The sequence below is a fragment of the Pseudonaja textilis genome, chromosome 4, assembly GCF_049901715.1.
Source record: "Pseudonaja textilis isolate UNSWEBS1 chromosome 4, rPseTex1.2, whole genome shotgun sequence".
Classification (NCBI taxonomy): Eukaryota; Metazoa; Chordata; class Lepidosauria; order Squamata; family Elapidae; genus Pseudonaja; species Pseudonaja textilis.
The window spans coordinates 24003960-24030341 of NC_141993.1; the positions used below are offsets into that span (position 1 = coordinate 24003960).

Below are 26382 nucleotides of genomic sequence, written 5' to 3' on the forward strand. Positions count from 1 at the left end.
CTTACAGCAAAATTTGACAGCTAACAAAGGCAGAACAGTTGGATTAGAAAGCAGCCCCTCACCCAAGATCCAACACAGGACAAAAGCCATTAGCCACAATAGGAATTGCCCAACACCCTTTCGGAACACAAGCCCCTTCATTGCACCACCTCCAGAACAGTCCATATGTCAAAGTCACAGAAACTATAAAGATCCATCCACTCATTTGGTCAGCTGTGCCATAAACCTTGGTGGTTTTGTTCATCAATAAATGGACCTTCTTTCCAATCAGCCTCCAACATCTATGTTGTTTCTAGGGCCTTTCTCCCAGCATGGAACTGAACCAGATGGGTTTTCCTTCTAACAGATTTTATAAGCCCTATGATGGTTTCTTTGTATCTAATGGGAAGATCAATTAAGATGGCAGTTTGATTTTTCTGTTCTATTAGTTGATTAGTTAGAGGGCTTATACTATCAAAAGCTGATCTGTTTGTTTTTGCTTTGCAGACCCACAATGTGGCTGGTTTGGGTGGTGATAATCCAACAAGCAGTGATCTCAGAAAAATCTATCAATGGAAGAGATTTGAATCCTGAACTTTTGATGAACATTGTAAATTGCTCATCTAGGTGGTGATAAAAGGGGAAAGATCCTCATGTTTTATTCAGACAGATTCTCAAGAAAGAGGGTTTAATTGACTGAAGTTCCTGACTTTTTTGGTTATTCTGGGAGACAGTTTTGAAATTATTCAACTTTCATTTCCAGATTAATTGAGTAACTCACACAACCCCCCCTCCTCCTTTTTAAGGCCCTCATATACCTTAAACACTACACCAAACGGGCTCTTTTGTAAGATGCATACATCTTGATACTTTGCATCTAATGATACTTTGCATCTAATATATTATTGTTTTTGAAAACCATTTAATCGTAGCTAACTAGCACATTATAATCTCTTCACCATATGTATGCAGCCTGTTAATTCAGGGTAGAGTCAGGACGACTGGATGGACCTGAGAGTTTATTGTCTGGATGCTCTTCTTGATGCCACATGGAGTTCCCAGCAGATATTTTTTCTAAACATCTGCTACTACCGCTGAACATTCTGAGTGGGAAAGTGTTTGTCTTCTCTGCTAGGTCACCATGCTGCTTGATTAAATAACTCATACCGACCATGTTAAAAATGCATGTCATCATTATGGCAATATTACTGAAACACCCACTGCAAATTGTGTTTCTTTCACAATTCTGTGAAAACAGAATTCTCTGCCCTGTCTAGCCAAACACATTCTGTTTGAATAGGCAGAGCATAACTACTTTAGAGTATAGGAAATACTATATGTGGCTGGCTTGACATTAATTTCTAGTTCATGGACATCCCACTGTGTACAAAGGGAAAAATTATACCAGTATTTAAGATATGTGGACTTCAGCTTCCAGAATTCCCCAGCCAGGGGGAATTCATATACCTACAAGTTGCCAAGTTTGAAAAACACTAGATTATAACTCCCCATTCCCATATACGTAGTGGGAAAGAATGGAGCAGGCAAAAAGGAGCAGCTTCATCTAGTAAAAAAACAAAAAAGATTTAGATTGTGAGCAGTTATTTAAAAAAAATATTTGTCATCTTATGAATGGTTAGAGTAGGAATGCTCCCAAACACTATTAAGCTTTTTCAAGGTGTTGTTGATGTATTTTTTTTGCAGAGTGAAATAATTCAATATTGGGGATACCCTAGTGAAGAGCATGAAATCATGACAAGTGATGGCTATTATCTCAAAGCAAACAGAATTCCTAATGGAATACGCAGCAGTGAAAAAACAGGTATTTTGGAGATGAATTATTAATATGGTGACATTTCTAAGGCAAATGCCTGCTAGATTCACAGTTTTAATTCAAGTCAGGAGATGAGAGAAAAACATTTTCAATGTCATGAAGTGACAAGAAAAAAAAAGAGAAAGAGAAGACTAGTGTGGACAAGGTCAGCTTTTTTACCCCCATTCTGACATCCTCTAATTAAGACTTATTATGGTATCTTTAATCTGGTGTCCTTCTATTCGGACTTAATCTGTCATTAATCACAGAGAGTTTTATAACAATTTCAATTTCTTCTTCCCAGTCAATTTGAGAACAAACTCTCCTTTATCACTAACTATTCCAAACATAATTGCTTTCTCCAGTGAATTCTTCCCACACATGACAAAGTAAGTGAGATACAGTTTTGTGATTTTGCCTTTTAGTGACCTGTCTGGTGTTACACACTCCAGTACATGCTTGTTATTTATATTTGATGTCCAAGGAATATGCAGTAGTCTTCTCCACCAGCACCACAGCTAAAATGAGTTGATTTTCTTCTTGCCTTGCTTTTTTAAGGTCCAACTTTCACAACTGTAGGTAGCTACTAAGTCCAACCCATCTTGAATTCCATTGATTCTTATCAGGAACTAATTTAGTATTGAACATTGACTAGATTTTTCTGTAGAGGGTTGGGCAATATATCTTCTTAAGTAGAACTAAAGCATATGGTCCTGATTCAATGTCCCTGACGATATGTAAATGATGTAGATGAGATGAGAATCAGTTTGGGTGTAGTAGCTTACGTGTCAGGCTACAAATTGGGAAATGGTTTGTTTTAGTGCTGCCTAAGGCAGCAAACCAGCTAGATTACTTCGGGCTAATCACCCTTTCTCAGCTTTAGAAGGGGGCAGTGGCAAACCAAGTCCAAAAATCTTGTCAAGAACACTGCAGGGACTAGTGCCCCCTCCCAAACTAAATCAGATCTGGACCCCAGGTCACATTCAGCCCTTTGACTCCTCCTGTCTGGTCTCTGTGAAGTAAATTAGAAATCAAATGTAAATAAGCGAACGCCATGAATGCAATACAACTGCATTGCTTTTAATTTAAAGGTGACTGCTTATTGTTTTTCCTTCAATTTACGTAGGGGTGAGCCTACACCCTTCACAGTAATGTGTTGGCTCTATTGGTTCAGCCTTCCATAACATTCTCACATGGCTCTGGTATTACTCAATCAACTTTGATATGCATCAAAGTTCCATTGATACGAAAGAAACTGGGACAAGTATGGCACCTAAATTATTTTACTTTTTCTTTTAAGGAATTACATACCACTCTGCAAACCCCCACAGCAGCTACAACACAAAATTAAAAAATAAACAATGTACCACACGAGGTGGGAGGAAGGCTTTCCCTTGCAGGTGATCATATTTCCTGGACTAATTGTTTGTTTGTGTAATATAGTGAACCTATGTTTCACTGCTGTCTGTGAAGAAAGCCCTCATCTTCACAGCATGACAACTGCTGACAAATTTCAACTACTGAAGCTTTCATGTTTGCCCCTAGCATGTGAAGAACCCCTTGTGGGAAGAAATATCTATCTAGTTCAGTTCCAAGCTAGGAGAAAGGCACTGGAGACAAAATGGAGTCTGGAGTCTGATTGGAAAGAGGGTCCATTTATTGATGAACAGAACCACATGTTTGTAGTTCTGGTGCAGCTGACCACATGGAGTTGAGAGTGGGGGTATTTATATCTTCTCTTGGGCTTTGCACTTGAACTTCCTTTTCCTGTGCAAGAACATGTATTTTATTGGCTGTTGTCAGACTCCCATGTGGCCATGTACAAATCCTAGGAGTTTGTCTGAGCTAAGTTTGCTTGAAGTTTGAACTGCTGGATGGTTGGTGTGCAACTGAGGTAATGCAATGAAGGGGCTTTGAGAAATTCCTATTATGGCTTAGGCCTAATTCTACCTAGTTAGCGATCTCTTTATCTCTTAAGTGCTGACATCTGCTGATGGCTATTAAGAAAGGTGAAGGCTGCTTTCCAAGAGCATATTTCTCCATTTCTCATCCAGGGAAATACAATTTTCTGTCTTTTTTCTCAAAATATTTCATTCTTTTAGGAGAGGGGTGGGTGCTAACTTGCTACACCATCCTGCTGTCTAATGTTGAAGAATATTATCAGTAATGCGACCAGACTTGGGATTTCCTATAAAATCCCAAACGTCACATCAGTCCATTTAAAGTGATCTGTTGATTGTCCTTAAACCATTTGTTAACTTTTTTCATGTGAAAGTCAATTGTTGCTTGTTAGGAATGTGAGTCACCTAACGGTTATTTGGGTTGGAAATATATAAACTAGGGTAGACATTTTAATACTATGTCTTTAAAAGCATGCTAAATCTGTAATTGGGTGTGGTTCCACAAACGGCCATAAGATTGAGCCAGAAACCTGGGTTGTTTTTAGTCTCAGACGAGAGTCTCAGTGAAGTGAGTGAGTCTCTGTTCCCTTCTGTTGGAAGAGTTTTGCCATTCCTCTATTTTTCCTTATTGACTGTTTTTCTTGGATTTGATGTAAGTCTGTTACTGAACTGTTTTTGATACTGGACTTTGATATTGGAATTATCCCTGGACTGAACACTGACTGATTTAACTGTTAATTGATTTGTGTGGACTTGGCTTAAACGTTTATTGAAAGTAAAAACCTACATTTACTGTACAGTGTATCTGTGTGCTATTTGTGTATTATTCAAACACTTTTCTCACTACGTCTCCCTGTATGTGCTCATTCTCCTAATGGCGAATTACCTCAACATTGCTGTCACAAGTTGTCCACTTTGCTCTGGCTGCAAATAAGTTCATTATTCAGCATCTCAGCTTTTTTTTTTTTTTTTTTTGATCCATTCACATTGCTCCTGTCAATATAGTCAGCATAAACAACCTGCATTCAAGTATTAATCTCATTTGAACAGACTCCGTTGGCAATGAAAAATTCAGTCATGACACACTGCATAGTTTCCCTATGGCTTCCATTTCACAAACAATACAATATGCAGGGCTGTCTTAACAGCATTATGGGCCCTGGGCAAAGCAGTGTACTGGGGCCCCTATGACAACTATTCACAGGAATAAAAATGTAAATGGTTGATAAAATTAAACATGTATTTGCATGTTACTATTAATTTTAAAAATGCAGTAAAATATCATAAATATGTTGCTGTATTTATATGATACAAGGTGCACTGAAGGTGCACACAAACAGATTAGTGTGGCGCCCACTGGCAAGTGCCCATCAGGCCCATGAGTTAAGACAGCCCTGGCAATGCAAACTTTTCTCATAGCAACTTTCCAATAATTGAAGTGAAAAAATAGGTGCTAAAGAATTCATCTGAGCTTCTAACATGCCAAGACTATACTGCCATCTATTAGCAATTTATCAAATTGCAAACATTACTTTTCATTCAGTCTTCGTACATTCATGCTCATATTCAGGCTGCAGGTTCCATAGATATCATAAATACAGAATTATGATGTGCCATGTTTATAAAAATACAACGCTCCTTGCTGGAGTGATCCTTAAATGATATAATATTTAATGTTACTTATTTTCAAGGGCCTAAACCTGTTGTGTTACTGGTCTCTGGTTTTCTGACGGAAGGGAGATGTTGGCTCATCAATCTTCCCAGCAATAGCCTGGGATTTGTTCTAGCAGATGCTGGCTATGATGTTTGGATAATAAATAACAGAGGGACTACCTGGTCTAGAAGACACCAGAACCTAACAATTGACCAAGAGGAATTTTGGGATTTCAGGTAAAACTCGGAACAGTTTATATAGTAATTAAATAAAAGCAGATTTTTGCCAGAGAAATGGGTCAGATGTTATAGAATGCGAGACGTATCCTTTAGTAGCTTTTGAGATTGTATAAAGATAATCCTTGACTTAGGACCACAATTGAGCCCAAAATTTCTGTTCTTAAGTGAGACATTTGTTAAGTGAATTTTGCCCCATTTCTTGCCTCAGTTGTTAAGTGAATCACTGCAGCTGATGAGTTAGTAACCCAGTTGTTAAGTGAACCAGGCTTCCTCATTGACTTTGTCTGAAATTCACAAAAGGAGACCACGTGACCTTGGGACACAGCAACAGTCATAACAATAGAAATAGCAATAGCATTTGGACTTATATACTGCTTTACAGTGCTTTACAGCCCTTTCTAAGCTGTTTACAGAGTCAACATATTGCCCCCAACAATCTGGGTCCTCATTTTACCAACCTTGGAAGGCTGGAAGGCTGAGTCAACCTTGAGCCTGGTGAGATTTTGCATTGCCAAATTGCAGGCAGCTGGCAGGCAGCAGAAGTAGCCTGCAGTACTGCACTCTAACCACTGTGCCACCTGGCTCATAAATATAAGTCAGTTGCCAAACATCTGAAATTTGATCATGGGGGTACTGCAAAGTTTGTAAGTGTGAAAAACAGTCATAAGTCACTTTTTTCAGTGCTGTTGTAACTCTGAATGATTACTAAATGAACTGTTATAAGTTGAGGACTACCTGTATGAATTGTCAGATTCATTGGATTTCTGACACTACTTGTCATGCCCCTGTTCAAATCGGACTCAGAAGGAGAAGAGGAACAGCTGACAGGGAGTGGGAGCGTGGCTTTGGAGGTTGTGGAGGAAACTGGGGAAGGGCACAGGCCGGTTGGGCATTCAGAGGAAGACCCGAATCCATCCCTCTTTATCCTAGGGCATGCAGGAAGGAGCGGATAAGGGGGAAACATGAATGGCATGGTCTATGGACAAGGAAAGGGTCCCGATCCCCTTCATGGGCTGCAGCTGTGAGGATTGTTTAAAAGGACAAACTGCACATGGGCCAGTGCTGAAAACAAAGCGTGAAAATATTTCTAGACTTTCAGTTCTTAATGAGTTCTGGCGTCCTTCCCAGTGTGTGTATTTTGATATCCGTGGACATCTTCAAGCCCTTATCCTGCCTTGTCTCCTTAATTGCTTCAGTGTGGTTTGTGTTGTTTTTGTCTATTTATAATTTATATGTATTTTGAGTTTAAATGGAAGTTCTTCCTTTTCTCAACAGTTTGTGGGGGAGTTTTTTCTCCAGTCAATGATAATTGGACCTTTGAAGCCAAGTTGAAGGAATTAAAGGGACATCACTGGTTTTTGTGACTTTGTTGCTTTTGTATCCCACCCTGGGTCATCACACTACTTTAGAGAGCCCATTGGAACATAAAGACATTTTCTTCCAGTTTCAATATCAGTTATTCATTAAGGTTTATCAGCAGTTCAGATTTTATCATTAAAATGCCATTTGAAGCATGGATGTGAACGTAGTGTCTATCTGCAACACTTTAAAGTAGCTGTACTGCACTTTTTCCCAGGAAAGGAAAAAGTGTTTCAGGTGCTCTGAAAATACATGGGAGCACTTTGCCTCCTAATGTTAATAAATTAGTGTTAAACTTCAATGTATATTAGTAGCAAATTAAATATTAAAATGCAGTTACTATATGAGACCCAGCTTGGTTTAGGGATGAACAGCTGTGGACTAGAAGCTGGAAGATGATAAGATCTAATCTAGGGGTGTCAAACTGGATTTCTTCGAGGGGCAGATCAGCATTGTACTTCTCCTCTGTGGGCCGGCTGAGAGGGGAAGAGATGGAACCAGTGGTGGGATTCAAATTTTTTTACTACCAGTTCTGTGGGCATGGTTTCTGTGGCAAGGGAAGGACACTGTAAAATTTCCAGTCAGAGGTTGTATTTATCAGTTCTCCAAACTACTCAAAATTTCTGCTACTGGTTCTCCAGAACTGGTCAGAACCTGCTGAATGTCACCTCTGGACGGAACCCTGTCAGCCAAAATGGGACATGGGGGCACCCGTCGCCCCCTCACGGCCTGTTTTTGTACTAAACGCCCTCCTGCAGCACTTTACCAGCCAAAATGGGGCCTTTTGGTTGGCAGGCTGCTTCAAGAGGCTGTCCAGACTGAGAATGGGCCACGGGGGTGTGTGTGCCCCCCCATGGTCCAATTTGGCTGCCAGAGGCACCATGGGCCTGTCCTTGGCTATTTCCAGGACAGCCCCATGAGCCAGATTTAAGCACCCCACGGGCTGGATCCGGTCCATGGAATTTGAGTTTGACATGCTGTTCTTTTAGGCACAAAACCCCACTAGAAATAAGGTGATGGGACACACCTCTGAATTTTTGAAGAGAAAATGAATTACTGTGGTAATTCACTTAACAATTGTGTAAAGAAATGTTGTAAAATGGAGCAAATCTCATTTAGCAAATGTCTCACTTAGCAACATAAATTTTGGGCTCAATTGGGGTCATAAATCGAGGACTACCTATAGTTATCAGTAGTCAAAGTCGTCTTGAAAGACCACAACAAGTTCTATGTAACCAAAATTGAATCATCTATACAAAAGAGAAAGGTGTGCCTGAAAAAAACCCAATTGCTTGAAGAAGTACTTTTTTAGGAGGAAACAGATTAAGGGAAATAAACAGAAAGAACTTCATAGAGGCTCAACAAACTCAGTTACAAAATTCTGGCAAAGCAAATAGAAAACAAGGAAGGAGGGAGAACAGAAGAGCGTAATACCGAATCTTAAATGGAAGCAAGACTGATCCCTCACTAATATATTCATAAATTCTCTTACTGGTCTGACTTGTTCTTAATTATTAAGGCAGATCCTATAAAGCGTAGAGAAAAATTTAGGGCCTCCAGTTTTCGCTGAAGTGAAGCACAAGGAAGACTCGGCCATGTGAAATTTAAAAAGTGAGCAATTTGATAATGAAACAATCAAAAAGACAGCTGTTATTTTGGAAATCTAATGGGTTTAGTTTAAGTAACTAACTTAACATGTAATAAAAAATTAGTTTTCTTTGCTTCTACGCTGTCTATATCAGGGGTGTCAAACTCGCAATGACATGTCATCACGTGACATCGAAAATTTCAAAAACGAAAATTTTTTCCCTTTGCTAAAATGGAGGTGGGTGTGGCCAGCACATGATGCATCCGGCCTGCGGGCCACAAGATTGACAACCCTTGCCTATGTCATACAAACAGGCCAGAAACCAGGAGAGTATGAGTTTCAATGCCACCTTAGCCATGAAAGCCAGCTGGGTGGCTTTGGGCCAGTCCTTCTCTCTCACAACACAACTCACCTCACAAGATAGTTGTTACGGGCAAAATAGGAGGAGTAAGGAGTGTAAGATGTTCACCATCTTAAATTATTTTTCTAAAAAAACAATAAAGGCAAGATTTTTAAAAAAACTTGCAGCCTTCTGCCTTTTTTTTTTTTTACCCTTAAGCTATAAAGGTTAACTTACCCTTAACCTTATGGTACCATATGACTATTATTAAGTGTTGTACAGGGGTGGGTTTCTACCGGTTCTGTCCACCTCTGTAGAACCAGTAGCTCTAAAGAGCAGCAGACATAGAACTGGTTCTGTCTGCTGATATTTTTGCCCACCCACCTACTCAGGCTCTTACCTGATCTTTATTTCCTGATTTTTCAACTTCAGCTGCCGAACGAGGCACAGCTGCAGTTTAAAAAGCAGGAAAAGAGGGCTGTTTCAAAGGTTGCTTCTCTGCACACAGCGTGCTGATGATGATTTACAGGCGCGAGGCTCGCAGCGTGCAGGGAAGTACATCATAAAACACCAAACCTCGTAAATCCCAAACCGGTAGTTAACCCTGTCGTATCCCATCCCTGGTGTTGTACCTTATGATTCTTGACTCTTGAATGTATCTTTTCTTTTATGTACACTGAGAGCATTTGCACCAAGACAAATTCCTTGTGTGTCCAATCACACTTGCCAATAAAGAATTATATTCTATTCTACTCTATTATACAGAATAAATCTCAGCAATGTTTTGTGTCTTTGCTTGTGTCCCTCTATTACAGTTTTCATGAAATGGCAATTTATGATATTCCTGCAACTATAAACTTTATTCTACATAAGACAAACCAGGATAGTTTATATTACATTGGCCATTCTCAAGGAGCTTCATTGGGTAAGTTAAGAGTGAATCATATTTCATCCTTGCATCTTTCTCAAACAGTCAATGATCAAGCAGCATAGAAATATAGCTGTTTAATGATCAACAATATTTTTACCAATGTATTGTGAAATATATGGCCCAAAGTATAAGCCAGAAGTTAAAATATAATAGTCTCTTGACAGCAAGAAATCTATCTTGAATTCTTGAAAGATGATAGGGAGCAGAATAGATAAGATAAGTAGGTAGGCAGGCAGGCAGGCAGACAGACAGACAGGATAAATGCAAATAACTGATTTATTTATTTCTCTTTTTTTTCTGAAAGATGCTGCAATAGTGAAGAAACTAAGCCAGCCATGAATATAGGCTTTCTATTTGCCTGTTACAGGCACGGCAATAATGTAGGGAAAGAATGAGATTGAAATTTTAACTCAAGTTAAAGTTAAGCAAAATGTGGACATCAAGGCTTTGTGACAAACATTGCATTTGGTCTTCTGCAATTAACCTCCCAACCAATAGAACTTGGTGGCCCTTGATCCTTACTGGAGATAATCTTTAGATTATCTTTTGCATTTAACTATGAGATGCCTGGGTACAAGCAAAGCCCTCTCATATCCCTTTATTAGCCTCCTATTTACATATATTCTGCTGCAAAGAAAAGAAAGCCACTCTTATAAAAACAACAATAGGATTAGGAGGAGGAGGAGGAGGAGGAGGAGGAGGAGGAGGAGGAGGAGGAGGATAGCTGGCACTTTCTTGCAAGCTTATCCATTATGTATCTATCAATCTTGGAGCAAACACCATCACTTAAATATCAATACATATACTGACACTAGGTTTTGATCAACATTTAGCTTGTTTTCCATTTTTTAAAACTTATCTTTCTTTCAGGTCTTATTACTTTTTCAGTCTTCCCACAGCTTGCTCAGAAAACAAAACTTTTAATATTCCTTGCACCTTCCTCCACATTAAAGGGCATCAAAGGAATAGGAAAATACACCCTACTACTTCCCTACAAAGTTAAAAGGGTAGGTATTTCTCATAGGTTTACTTTCTTATACTATTTGATTCAGTATAGAAATATAGATGTGTTATTATCTCCTGCAATTTGTATAATTTGGAGGTAGGGTTTAAATATCTGTTTAAAATTCACCTCCTTTTTTTCTTAGAATTTGTATGGATTCCCCCACCACCACCAACCTTCAGTATTTAAACACAAAAAAATGACTTCAATTCCCAAGTCTTGCATAAGACATCATGTAATGAATCTAGATGTGACTACAAAACTGGAGAGAATTTTTCAAAAGTGATTTTTTTTGGACAAATGCTTGCTTTTTGAAGGGACCCTCCTACATTATTAGATGTTCATTTCCCCTTGACAGAATATTTGACAAAATGTTGCTTTCTTCATTTTGCCTTTTATAAAGATGGTGGACAATTTTACATGAAGCTACAGGCACAAAAGTACTGCTGAAGAAATAGGCTTTTATTGATTTTATTTATTTTATCTCCATTTTTTATCTCCCCACTTTTTTAAATCAGTTGTTTCCCCTACAGAATGATTGGACAATACTTTTTCACTTAGTATAACCCAGGATGAAATTTCAATATTTTTTTATCTTTAAAAAAAAAAGCCCTCCAACTTATAATGCCCAAATTCTTGAATAATTTCTGGAAAACATTTAGAAAGCATTCTTTGCTGTTTCCACAAATAGTTTAAAAAAATTTTAAAGGCAATTTTTCATTCACCAAATTAGTTATTTTTTACCAATTTTTAAATATCTATTTCCTGTCCCCTATCAGTATGTTATATTTGCTTCATCTAATTACAGGGTTTAACTTCACTTTCTCTTCTAAAATGCTTTGATAAAACTGATTAAACAAATTCATGCACTCCTCTCTATGCTATCCTCTCTGTGCAGCAGCCAAAAAACCTAATGCAATCCTAAGTTGTATTAACAGAGGGATACAATCAAGATCAAGGGAAGTACTAATACCACTCTATAAAGCCTTAGTAAGACCACACCTAGAGTACTGCATCCAGTTTTGTTCACCACATTATAAACAAGATGTTGAGACTCTAGAAAAAGTACAGAGAAGAGCAACCAGGATGATTAGGGAACTGGAGGCTTAAACATACAATGAACGGTTGCAGGAACTGGGCTTGGCTAGTCCAGTAAAGAGAAGGACCAGGGGAGACATGATAGAAGTCTTCCAATATGTGAGGGGCTGCCACAGGGAGGAAGGGGTCAAGCTATTTTCTAAAGCGCCTGTAGGCCAGACAAGGAATAATGGATGGAAACTGAACAAGGACAGATTTAACCTGGAAATAAGGAGAAACTTTCTGACAGTGAGAACAACCAACCAATGGAACAGCTTGCCCTTGGAAGTTGTGGGAGCACCATCACTTGAGACTTTCAAGGAGAGATTGGACTGCCATTTGTCAGAAATGGTGTAGGGTCTCCCACTTGGGTGGGGGGGTTGGACTAGATGACCTACAAGGTCCCTTCCAACTCTGATTATCTGTTATCTGTTAAAGTAACTAATTTTCTTTGTGACTCCTGGCCATCTTTGATTGCTAACTCTCTTGCTATTGAATAAACCTCACCCCTGCTTCCAGCAATTTTCTTGTGTTTTTTTGAAATCCAGAATCATACTAAGAATTTATTCTAATACCAGGAAAAGCTGTTTGCAGTTCCCCATGTTCAAAAAGTGAGAAGAGCAAATCTTACAAGCCTTGGTTTTAGATCAGTGATCCTACATGTTAGCCTCGCCACAGAAATTTGATTTGTCCCTTTGCTATTAAATTTTTAACTATTCTAGAAAGCCTTTGAGTTATTAGTTGTTATCATAATAACCGTTTTGTGTATGAGTTAGGCTTCATCTATTGCATTATTGTGTTGTATTTTTATCATGGGTGGAGTAGTAGTTGCCATGCTTTATATTAGTTAATGTTCTAAATAATACCCACTAGTTATACTGGGCATAAATCCCATAAGTAAGGAATAAAGAAAGATTGCATGTATTTTAAAATATTGTTAAAATAATGCAGAGAATCAATGGGTGTATTGAATCTGCTGAATTAAATGAGGAATTGATAAACTATTCAATTAGAGGTGCTTCTATAAAATTTTGCAATAATATTTGTATTTTGCAGTATTTATGGGGAAGTAAAGACTTAATTCTTCTGAATAACAGAACAAGAATCACTAATGCCAAACTATGCAAGCTCCCAGGATTACACAAGATTTGCATCCAAATATTTTCATCTTTTGTGGGTTTTAATAAAAACAATATAAATATGGTAAGTGGATTGTGGAATTTTTTTATTTAGATAAATCAAGGTATTTATTTTTAATATGGAATTTTATGTGTAACATTGCAATAATGATATGTATTATTTCTGTAAGTGATTTTTTTTTTTACAACAGTTCAAAATTTAGCTGATGCACCAACTTTTTCAATTAGTTTGTTTTCATTAATCGTTAATTTCATTCATCCTATGTAGCCTTGATTGCACAATTGCAGTTGTCATCTTGATTTTTTGCCCCCCCCTCCCCCCCCTTTTCTGTGGTCACCTTGCTTGCTGACCGTTGGCCAATAATGAGACAGAATGTGTGTTCCTTGGTTTGAAAATTTCAAGATTGCTTTCAGTAGAAACTGAATAGTCTTTCTCCTTAACAGAGGATTTAAAGAAATCTATCTGCCTTTTGGCTTTAAGAAGCGTAATTGGTGTAGTTTCCAATCCCTCAAATTTTTTAATTATTTTGTTTATTTTTTTTTCCAGAGTCGAATTGATCTTTTTTCGGCAACTTACCCAGATGTTTCTTCTGTAAAAAATATATTTCATTGGACCCAGGTAAAGTTTCTTTTTCCAATTTTCTTGGCAAGTCAAAATAGAATGGTACTATATGATGCCATTTGATGAAATGTTTAGTATCAGGCATGCACCAAAGGAATTCTCAGTCATTTAGATCATGGTTGTCCCAAAGGTACTTTTTTTTTCTTCAGAGCTTCAACTCTTCAGAGCTGAAGTAGTTTCTTGGATGAGAAGCAAAGCACCTTCAAAGAAAAACCAGAAAGTCCAGTTGCCTCTTGAAAAAAGCACCTTTGGCATAAAATCTAATTTCTTCATAGATAGTAAAGATCAACTACAGAGTGCCTTAGATGAAATGAAGTAGACCTTGTCAGAATTCAGAGCCTGGGCATGGAACCTTGATTAGGCTAGGGAATGAACTTTCTTGAGATCTGGAGAGCAGTAGAAGTCCTTTTAGACTTCTCTGGGGCTTTTAATCTCATAGTATTATTCTAGGCTATCTTTGGGGTTGGGATTGGAGATGCTGTTTTGCAAAGGTATCTTCCTCTACGGCCCATTCCAATTGCTGGTAATAGGAAAAAGGAGGTCAAATCAGTGGCTGCTCACTTATGTGATGCCACAGGGCTGGTTGCCTTCTCCTCCCCCTCACTGATCAATCTATCCATGAAACCACTGGATGAGGTTGATTTGTAATTTGTAGTTCTATACCGTTAGTAGGATGATGGTACTTTGCTTTCCATCCAGTGAAACAAGACCTCACCCTGTTGAGGTCTTGTTCCACTGAGTTCTGGGTGGGAATGAAATTCAATTCCAACAAGGCACAGTTACTGTTTCCACTGAAGTACTTGATAGCTCCAACGGTATGACTTGGTGGGGAAGCACAGCCATTCGGGAGCAGGTCACTGTTTTGGGATCCTCCTGGACTTGCAATTCCTCCTTGAACAGCAAGTATAGTAGAAGGATCCTTTAGCACTTGTGACAATATTTTGTTATATTGACTCATACCCCATTATCACTCTCCTAGAATACTAATATGTTCTCTACATGGGGCTGCCTCTAAAGCAAACTCAGAACCTTCAGTTGGGCCAAAATGCAGCAGCTAGTGCATTCTCCAACACCCATCAGACCACATCACAATTGTACTACAGGCCCTACAGTGGCTTCCTAAAGCCTCCTACATGCAATTGAAAATGCTGGTCTTTGGACATACTATAGATTTGGATAAATGGCAAACACTATGGGAGCGAAGTAAAAAGATAACATTGGCCACATCGTATAAGGAAAACTTATACAAGATGTTTGATAGGTGGCACCTCCCCCCAGCAAGACTGGGTAAAACGTATAAAAACCTGTCACCAAAATGTTGGAAATGTGCCCAAGAACATGGAACGTATCACCATGCATGGTGGTATTGTAAGAAAACCCAAGAATTTTGGCATAAGATCCAGATGTGATTAGAGGAGATGACTAGACAGAAAATAAACTAGAATTATTTTTACTTGGAATTAGAATTAGAAGAACTTTATTGTCATTGTACAAGTACAAGAAAACTGTGGATGCACCCCAGCAACTGTTTGCAATACAATAAAACCAAAGCACTTAAAAATGAAGATAAGAAAAATAGAGTTCCCACGTCTCCATTTGCAATTTGAGAGTACAATATCTATGAATAGACACAAAATATACATCCAACACTGACTGTAATACTTAGCCGAGTATAATACACAAGAGATGGATTGTACTATAATATGTTATTATACATCTGAATGGGGTATTGAGAATGGGGTATTCACATCTTTTCACATCTTAATAAGGTAGTGACTTCGTGTTTATTTGCGGTTTGGATGGTCCAGGGAAAGAAACCAGTCTAGTCTTGTTAGTCTAGTGGTGTGGGATTTTATTGACCTAAAACGCCGTCCAGATGGCAGCAGGTCAAAAAGATCATTGCCAGGGTGTGAGGGGTCTTCTATAATGGCCTTGATTCTGCTTTGGCAGTGGGACCTGGCTAAGTCTTTTAGGAAGGGCAGAGGGCAACCAATGATCTTTTGAGCAGTGTTTATCACCCTCTGTACAGTTTTCCTGTCCTCAACTGTGGAGCCTGCATACCACACACCCAGACAATATGTCAGAGTGCTCTCCACAGAGGCTTTATAGAAAGCCAGCAACAGCTTCTTATCCAGATTGTTCTTCCTGAGAACCCGCAGGAAGTGCAGCTGCTGCTGAGCCTTCTTCACTATGGAATTATGACAGAAAGATATAGCAAAGAGGACATTTATCTAATAGTACACATCATCATGGCAGCAATAATGGCTTTTGCCCAAAAATGGAAATATAGAGAAATTTCCAATGAAGTGAGATGATAAAGAAGATATTGATATGTGCTGAAATGGATAGATTGACTCTGGAATTAAAAAATAAGGATGAGACAGAATACTACAAGATATGGGATAAATTGTATCAATGGTTGGAAAAGAAAGGAAGGACCCAGAATAAAAAATAAACAGGATTTGTAGAAGGGGTAACTACAGATAAAAACTAACTGTACAAATGTATAAAAGTCTATGAAATATGTATTATATATTATAACATGTATGACAAAAAGGAATGTCAGAATGATCACACCATGTCTAATGTTTTAATAATTTAATCAATAAAATATGTTTTTTTAAAGAAAGAAAATGCTGGCCTTAACCCATCAAGCCAAATTATCTTCCCACTAGAAGCATGTTTTCCCATACAGCCTATTCATACTTACCAGGATAAGGATAATAGTAGTTTCTCACTTTTGTGAGGTGACAATGCTCAAACTATCTGTCAAATGGACCAGTTGAAAGCTTGCCATGTATCAATGCTTGTTCCTGGATGGTTGAGCTTGGAAATAATTAACTCTCTTTTTTGGGAGAGAACCATTAAAAAGGACTTGCCTCCAAGTACTATATGATCAAATTAATAAGCAAATACTATTTGAATTTGTGAGTATGAATTAGTAATATAATTGTCTAGAAAGTCCCAGAGGTTTCTAATGTAATAATAATGCAGTGGGGAAAGGGGTGTATAAATATTTATAAACAAAATATTGCAAGACAAATTTAAGGAGAAGATCTAAGGCTGAACTGGTTCTAGCATACTCATGAGAATACTAAATGGAAACTGTTATAATATCCACCACTACCAAAACTCAGATATTTCTTTAATAAAGGGGACATAGGAGACTTACCCAGACAAAATAGATAAGCCAAAGTAATATAATCCAGGAGTGAGATGTCAAGATTATTTACTTTTTGCCTTGATGTTCTAAGAAAGGATGGGAATTAAATCAAGATCACCTCTCTCAATCCACTTTGCAAAAATTTTCATAAAACGGAAGATGGTCGCTAAAGAATATTTGGATATCTCACTCCATTGCAAGTTACTTCCAATCCTACAGTTGGTATGAGGAAGGTCAATCCAGGCCCACACTGAACCATTAAGGAACATAAGAAAAATCTAGCGACATAGCATCTGAATAGTGAGTAGCAAATGTCCCCCACAATAGGCAAATGAATTGAACTTGTTTTGCCTATGGCATCTTTGATTAATCAGTTGCAAGTGCTGGGTTTGAGCTGATAAGAGTCCTGTGAAAGACCCAAGCCACCTGAGATGGTGGGTAGGGGAACTTCTAAATCTACACAGCTTGAGGCTTCCTAGGATTGGAAGTAACTTGCAATGGAGTGAGATATCCAAATATTCTTTAGCGACCATCTTCCGTTTTATGAAAATTTTTGCAAAGTGGATTGAGAGAGGGCCTGCTAATTAAAATCCTTTAATTTTGAATTTATATATTTGTCTCAAATTTCAGATTAAAAAAAATAAATGTAAATGTTTGTTAAGTATACACAACTCTTATTTTCCCAATTTAGATTTTTGAATCGAATGAATTTAAATATTTCGACTATGGAAACCGGAACAAAGCTATATACAACACGGTGAGGAAAATATTGTTACAATGCTTGTAATGGAACATGTGTTTGCATACATACACAAAGAGGTGTGGTTTCTGGGCACCCAGCTTCCCCACCCAATATTCCTACTTCCCACAATCTTGGTGACATATTGTTTCAAAGCATTTTCCTCCCTGCACTGATTTAATCAAAGTGTAACTGGGAGGAAAAATGTGCTAAATTAAAACTGTAGTGCTTTTAGCCGGTTTCTTTTGTATGTCCAGTGAAACATTTTCCTCCATTACGGTCTTAATGTTATCAGGTAGAACTTGTCCCTCTTCCCTAGTATCTTTCAGACAGTCTGTTTATAGAGGTAGAAACTATTAAAAGTAACTTTTGGGTCTAGTTTTCAAAAATATTCTTTTTTGTCCAATATTAAAATATTTTGCTTCATTCTGTAATTGTATATTGAGTTTGTGTTCTTCTTTAATAGTAATATTTGGTTCCCTCTAGTGTCGAGTTTTGAAAATCTTACTGTATTTTTTAAAAATAAAAACAAAAGCATTTTTTAATAGATAGGATTCTTTATAATTAATTCCAAAATCTATTTTCAAATTTATCTGGAATTTTAGTTTGCAGATTTCTAAGTTTTAATAACTTTTCTGTTTATCGCATGGAGTTCTAAACTTGCCAGAGGCCACAAAGCTGTCTAGAGCACTTGTGGGTGACTTCAAGTCCTCTCCTTGTCCAGAGAAGAAGTATCAAAGAGAAGTACATCAAATGTACTTCCTGAGCTTCATTCTGCCATGGTCATTGGTTCTCTTTTTTCAAGTAACCACTTCTTTCTTGGAAGTCTTGTGAATTAGTGCATTATAAAATGTGCTTCTCTGTATTAAATTATTAAATTACTAATGTACTAAATATTATGAATGTAATGTCTCTGTATCAAAGTATCATAATACAAATCTCCTTTTCATTACATACAAATGTGTACATTTCACATTTTCAAGAGCCCCAAAATAGATTCTAAAAATATACTTATGAATCAACATATTTTTTCAGCGATTTTTGACATGATTGAATTGGTATGATCTGATACAAAATATACCAATGTGATTCATCCTGAACTACTGCTTAATTAATCCTTTAATGTAAGAGCTTTGTAACTTATCAGTCACAAAATAAAAATTGTGTATCACAGAAGATAAGGGATCTGTCAAAGAATAGGTTTTTTTTTTTCAGATCTGGATACATGGATGAGAATGTTGGTATTACTAAAAGATGAAATATCTGGAAATAGGCAAGTTGACTACTTTTTCATATTTTGCATCTCTTCTTCCACAGACCAAGCCCCTGTTTTATAAAATTGAAGATATAACTGTGCCAACAGCTGTTTGGAATGGTGGGAATGACTTCATTGTGACTCCAGAAAATATCAATCATCTGCTCCCGCGACTTACTAACTTAGTTTTCCATAAGTATATTCCTAGCTGGAATCATGCTGATTTTATCTGGGGCCTTGATGTCCTAAAATACTTGCATGAGGATATTTTTTATCTAATGCAGAACTACAGATAAATATAGATGGAAGTTTTCTCTGGCAATAGAGGATAGCTGTATTTCGAATTTGATGTAGAAAATAAACAGCTTATATTTTCCACATTAGTTTTAAATGTTGCTATCCTCTTTTGTCAGAAAATGTCTTCCAGACACTTTACTAAAAGTGAAAGCGGGGAAGTAATAGAAAAATAGTGAAGAAAAAAGATAGAAGTAGCTTCTGGTCTTCTTTACAGCCATTAGAAATATGATTATAAATTCACCTCTTACTCTAAGGGTACAGAAGAACTCTCTTTTTTTCTATGATCTATCTATCCATGTCTAATTGTCAAAATCATAAATCATAATCATAAATTATATGTTGACTTTTTTTCTGTTTCAAGCAAAAAGTCCATAAGGGTTTCCACTCAGCAACAAATGCTAAATATTGTCTTTTCTCTCATCAAAGTCAATTTAGCTACCTCAGCAAATTCCACCAACCATTCCTCCATTGTGGCTAGTGCCAACTCTTTATTTCTTTATGCAAACAATAAACTTACTAATTCATTTCCATATTGCTGTTACATCAGTCAGTCTTACATGTTAACTTTCCAGAAAAGCAAAGCTAGTCCAAGCTTGTCTTCACTTATTTAGAATTCATATGTACCTCACAGACAATAATCAGCCTGTATGCAAGCACTAGACACCAAACCTAGGAAAATTCAGGCAGAAGTTAGTCTAGCTCAAGTCAAGGGTTCAAAAAGAATTCCTATAATATGTGGGGTGATCTTTGAACCTGGTTATTTTCTTGCAGATGTTTCATGAACAAACTAGGTAATATCACTGATGAAGTTATGAAGCTTGATAATGAAACATCTGCAAGGAAAAAAAGCAAGTTTAGAGAGCATCAAAGACCTACAGTTCAACCCTGAGATACAAATACCCTCTTCTATCAGAATTCTTATAATATATTATGGCAAATAATAAAGATATATATCACAGTTAAATCTACATGTAGATTTAACAGGCACTTATAATTACTCCCTGACCTACTGTGAAAGGAAACAACCCAGAGGCTTATGGAAGAAGCCACCATTGCAGACAATCTAACATTTTTCAATTCTTGTCCTCCCTCCCCAGCTGTACTCTGAATTGATAACACTGTGCATATATTGGAGGGAATTGGTTTGAAACTGAAGGATTAGACTGTATACATTGCTCTGTTATAGCAAACTTTTGAAATTGCTAGACTGTACCAACGGTGCTTCTCAGAAGGGAACTGGACTTTCTTTTATGTTTCCTAGGCTTTGCTAGACTGTCCATTATTTCTTTGCTTTACTTTCTTATTAAACAAGAAGAAGAAGAAATTTTTTTTCCTGCTCTCTAATGTGTGTCATTATTTCCACCACTCCCTCTGGATGGGTATTAATTGTCTATTAATGCCAACTATCAGGTGAGATCCTGAAGAGATAATAAACTACAGATTCCAGGATTATAGCAATATGCAAACCATGTTGGGAGAGGCACTTCGTTCCATAATTGTAGCTTATGTGGGTTGTAACTATGAGTTCTTTAGCACCCAGGTTTATAGTTGTAGGTTCCCTTCTCCCACTTGGCACCAAGAAACACTGCCAGGTTGATTGATGATGAGACTGACTTTTGTGCTTTCATGTGCTTCCATGAGGGATACTTCCTGCTCCCCAGGCTGCATGCAATACATAATTGATGGAAATAGAAATCAATAAACCTGTTGATGGGAAGCTAGTTATATGACCAGGAAGAGTGCAAGGTTAATTACACTGACAGAGTGGAAAAGTTACTATATTTGCATTTCAGCCTTCTTATGTCCTGAGCCTAAGAGCTCTGGGGGCACCATGACTTCCTTAGAAGGAACAGGAGGGGGGAAAGTAGCTTGATAGGCACTAGTTAGCCTTGCAGATTTTTTACAATATCTAATACACTGAACAAGTAGGGAAAAGGGAAACAAGAGGGTGGAATTTGGAAAATGGAGGAGACCACCTGGAACTTAAAAAAATTGATAGTGGAATTTTAACAAGGCTTGCAAAAGATACATTGTAGCTGAAATTTTGTTACAAGAGAACAAAGCCCCTGGAAAGAGAAAGTGAGAAAAGAAGCAAGAAACAGTTTTGGATAATTGGATGATTCCTGGAATTTTGGATGGTGGATCCTAATGAAACAAAATAAAATCAATTGGGGGTTGTTTAAAATTTTTTAAAATGGTATCACTCCTTGAAGAGTTAAAAATGAGACTTAAAGAACAAAAGGAGGAAGCACAAGAGGGAAGAGGATCTTTTGGCTTCGTATTTCAATTTTTAGAAATGGAGATTTTGAACTATGAAAAACAACAAGAAACGCTGGCAGAACAAGAGGGGCTGGACAAAGAAGAAGACATCTTTAATGACCAAGCAATTTTAAGTGGGGTAAAAAGGGGAAGTGGGGGGGAGGGAGTTTTAAAACTTAAGCATTGAAGCAACAACCAAAAAAGAGTAATTTGAAAAGCAATCATATCAAGAAGAAGCAGAAGGGAGGATCACAGAAGGGAGGATCAGATAGAAAAGGGAATAAAAAGGGGAGGGAGAAGAAGAGAGGGAAGAGGGAAAGGAAAAGAAGCTACAAAGGAAAGAAACAAGATATAGAGGTACAGGAAAAGCATACAAGAATTAAAGGTTAAAAACCTATTTAAAAGACACAGACAAAGGCTAAAATTTAACTTAAGGGGAGGATTCTGCACGGCATAGCGTTGTTATATTAGAAATAGAAAAGGGTTAGAAAATATGTTTAGATGATTAAAGTGATAGAAAAAAATTGTATTGTTGTGTAATGGAATATTTGTTTGTAAAGAGAATAAGGCTATCAATGATTTAAAAAGCAAGTTAAAAGAAACTGAAAAGAAACATGGAAGATTTTTATCAGTTGACCATATGAATTTGAATAAGAATAATAATTTTATTGACTACTGTTAATAACTATTGTTTTGTTTTTTATTTAAAGACAGTAATAAGTAAAATATGAAATATAGATGATTAAAGTGAAAGACAACTGATATTACTAGGTAATGTTTGTTAAAAGAAATAGAAATGTAAAAGATTGTTATTAATATTAATGGCAGAGGTGTGCTTGAATAGCATAATTATTCCATTTACTATTGTTATACATATATACACAGATATACACTGCTCAAAAAAATAAAGGGAACACCTAAACAACACAATGTAACTCCAAGTCAATCACACTTCCGTGAAATCAAACTGTCCACTTAGGTAGCAACACTGATTGACAATCAATTTCACATGCTGTTGTGCAAATGGAATAGACAACAGGTAGAAAGCATAGGCAGTTAGCAAGACATCCCCAATAAAGGAGTGATTCTGCAGGTGGTGATCACAGACCACTTCTCAGTTCCTATGCTTTCTGGCTGATGGTTTGGTCACTTTTGAATGCTGGCGGTGCTTTCAATCTAGTGGTAGCATGAGACGGAGTCTACAACCCACACAAGTGGCTCGGGTAGTGCAGCTCATCCAGGATGGCACATCAATGCGAGCTGTGCCAAGAAGCTTTGCTGTGTCTGTCAGCATAGTCCAGAGCATGGAGGCGCTACCAGGAGACAGGCCAGTACATCAGGAGATGTGGAGGAGGCCATAGGAGGGCAACAACCCAGCATCAGGACCACTACCTCCGCCTTTGTGCAAGGAGGGACAGGAGGAGCACTGCCAGAGCCCTGCAAAATGACCTCCAGTGGGCCACAAATGTGCATGTGGCTGCTCAAACAGTCAGAAACAGACTCCATGAGGGTGGTATGAGAGCCCGACGTCCACAGGTGGGGGTTGTGCTTACAGCCCAACCCCATGCAGGACATTTGGCATTTGCCAGAGAAAACCAAGATTGGCAAATTTGCCACTGGTGCCCTGTGCTCTTCACAGATGAAAGCAGGTTCACACTGAGCATATGTGACAAATGTGACAGGGTCTGGAGACACCATGGAGAATGTTCTCTGCCTGCAACATCCTCCAGCATGACCAGTTTGGCAGTGGGTCAGTAATGGTGTGGAGTGGCATTTCTTTAGAGGGCTGCACAGCCCTCCATGTGCTCACCAGAGGTAGCCTGACTGCCATTAGGTACCGAGATGAGATCTTCGGACCCTTATGAGACCATATGCTTGTGCGGTTGGCCCTGGGTACCTCCTAATGCACGACAATGCTAGACCTCGTGTGGCTGGAGTGTGTCAGCAGTTCCTGAAAGACCAAGGCATTGATGCTATGGACTGACCTGCCCGTTCCCCAGATCTGAATCCAATTGAGCACATCTGGGACATCATGTCTCGCTCCATCCACCAACGCCATGTTGCACCACAGACTATCCAGGAGTTGGGAGATGCTTTAGTCCAGGTGTGGGAGGAGATCCCTCAGGAGACCATCCGCCACCTCATCAGGAGCATGCCCAGGCATTGTAGGGAAGGCATACAGGGACGTGGAGGCCACACACACTACTGAGCCTCATTTTGACTTGTTTTAAGGACATTACATCAAAGTTGGATCAGCCTGTAGTGTTTTTTTCCACTTTAATTTTGAGTGTAACTCCAAATCCAGACCTCCATGGGTTGCTAAATTTGATTTCCATTGATAATTTTTGTGTGATTTTGTTGTCAGCACATTCAACTTTGTAATGAACAAAGTATTTAATAAGAATATTTCATTCATTCAGATCTAGGATGTCTTATTTTTGTGTTCCCTTTATTTTTTTGAGCAGTGTATATACATATATACTTTTTTCTTTTAAGAATTTAGTGTGTATTTTTAAGGGAATGTACCAAGCAGAATTCGATTAAAAATAGGTATGTGTTTTAAAATAGAGGTTAAAAAATGAACGTTATAACTGTAAAGATGTAACTTAAATTTTCAAACAAGATTTGAAAAAAGATACAAAGGTGTTATATTCCAGTCTAGTAATTACAGGAGGAAATTTTTTTTATGAGAAAAGATAATATGAAATTGTAATCAGGACAGATGAAAATATAAAAACATTGATTAGAAAGATTTTAAAAATTAGAAAAAGATATGTAATTGAATTAAGAAAGGAATGAGATAATTTAAAATAAGGCTATAGGAAGTAAAGAAAGGGAAAAGCTATTGAGAAAATTGCAAAAATAGTTATATGATATGGATTAGAATGTATAAGATAAATATGTATTCAGTTTGTGTCTGTATGGAGAAGTGTTAACCCAGGGGCACGCTGTTCTCAAAAAAGGATATTTTATTTGTATTTGTATGTTTTGTGAAGACTTAAATAAAACTTTTATTAAAAAGAAAAAAAGATACTCCTGCAATGACATAGAATACAGAAAGATTGAAATTAGGTTAATCATAGAATGCACATTTTAACCTGCCACCCACAGGACTCACCTTGGGCTTGTGTGGATATTTTTCATGCAATCTTCCCACCAGCTTTCCAGCTATTTACCCAAGTCGCTTGTGAAATTGAATAGCCTTTCCAATAAATTAGATATTATAACTTCCTCCTGAAAATCCTAGAATCCAAAATTTTCTTAACCTCATAATGTTCATGCCCTGATATGAACAAAGGTTTCGGTGCTACACATTCTGCTGGCCTCAATGAAGAACCAACAAATGGCTTTAACAAACTACTATGAAACACCAGATGTACTTTTCTTCCCAATAACCTAGGGAGATTAAGCTTCACAGTTACTGGGTTTATTACTTTAATTATCTGTAAAGGCCCTATGAATTTTGGACTTAATTTCCTAGAAGGTAAGTGTAACTTAAAATATTTACTTGACAAATAAACTTTATCCCCCACTTTAAACTGTGGCTGCTGGGAACGATGTTTGTCAGCTTGCATCTTGAATGATGGGCAATCTTGTTGCCAGAGTTCCCTCTCCTGCTGGTTGTTCAGGGTTAGGGACCTCAATGGCTTGCCACACAGATTTGCTTTTCTCAGGAGGTTTTCTCAGTGCCTTTTTCCCTTTGGGGGGAGTGGGTGCTCTCACTAGAGGTACTGGGGCGGGTGGTAATCTCTCCAATGCTCGATGCTGCCCTCGATGCTGCCCACAATGGAAACATTTCATGGAAGTCGGGAAGGCTGCTGTTTGACATCCTTCCCCTTGGCATGAAGCTGAGCATTGTGTGAATAGCCTTTTGGGTGGTCTCTCAGTGTTGCTTTTTCAGTGCTGTCTGAGCACATTGTCCATTGCTATGGCCATCCAGTACCACTCATAGATTCTGTACTCAGGCAGCCCACGGCAAAGGCAGATTTTTAACAACTCCTCATCCAGGCTTTCTTGGAATTAGTGCTGATCAATGAGCGGGTCAGGGAAGGTTGCTTGGTCAAGCAGTCTCTTTCCATCTGTTGGATATTTGCACTTGACAGTTCGCTTGGGGATTTTGGGCAGGCCCCTAGCTGGCGCGCAATATACTCCATGACGACCGTTACTCTGATGGTCTCCTGGGGAATCCATTGGGAGGCCTGCTGCTTGACCAGCAACTTAACACAAGCCCCCCCACAGAGTTTGCACTCATGTCCTGGTGCCCCTGAGTCCCTTCTTTCTGCCATCTTCCCTGAGTCTTTACTGTTACCCAGTGCTCCAGGTAAACAACAGGGCTCAGGACCCTGAATAACAACCCCTGTCCAGGATTATGGTTTTTTAAGAGAGCCGGAATAATGTCAGGTTTCCAAGTGATGAAATCCATTTAAAAAGAAAATAGCAAACTCCATCTTCCAAAACAATTACTTTTACTTAGGAGAGCATCCAATTGGCAAAGTCTGCTGTAATTCCAGATCTGACACAACCCAGAATTACCCCACATAATATTGGAAGTTAGAAACAGCCCCCAAAAGTCACATTGTCCAATAGAAGTAATTCAGCGTTGCCTGATGTCATAAATCTCCACCTCAAGGGCCTCAGCATGATCAGCTCATGTTCCCACAGGAAGAAGAATCATCTAGCCTAAACAACTCTATCTCCATTCCTCCCTCCTTAGGAATGTGGCAAGCCCAAAACCTCTCCCCCATAACCAGCATAGAGAAAGTAAGAAAGAGAATATATACTAAGCCTAAATAAAATGGCTACACATATGTCAGTTTCAGATTTGATCTGCTAAATAAATGTATCCCTTCTGATTGATTTAGTGCAGAGGTGGTATTCAGCAGGTTCTGGCCAGTTCTGGAGAACCAGTAGCAGAAATTTTGAGTAGTTCAGAGAACTGGCAAATACCACCTCTGACTGGCCTCTCCCCCGTCTATTCTCTGCCTCCTGAGTCCCAGCTGATCGACTGGGTCTTCTTTTGTTGC

General features: G+C 38.2%; 1 protein-coding gene across 1 annotated transcript; it reads left to right on the top strand.

Annotated features, from left to right (window-relative positions):
* The first annotated feature begins 490 nt into the window (after positions 1–490).
* LOC148125776 (lipase member M-like) lies at positions 491–19821 on the top strand. The gene is made up of 9 exons (XM_087932378.1): positions 491–589; positions 1684–1801; positions 5385–5583; positions 9689–9798; positions 10675–10811; positions 12941–13087; positions 13571–13642; positions 17500–17565; positions 18865–19821. The coding sequence occupies exons 1-9, from the start codon at positions 494–496 to the stop codon at positions 19096–19098; spliced, it is 1179 nt and encodes a 392-aa protein (XP_087788504.1). The 5' UTR covers positions 491–493; the 3' UTR covers positions 19099–19821.
* Positions 19822–26382: the final 6561 nt, after the last annotated feature.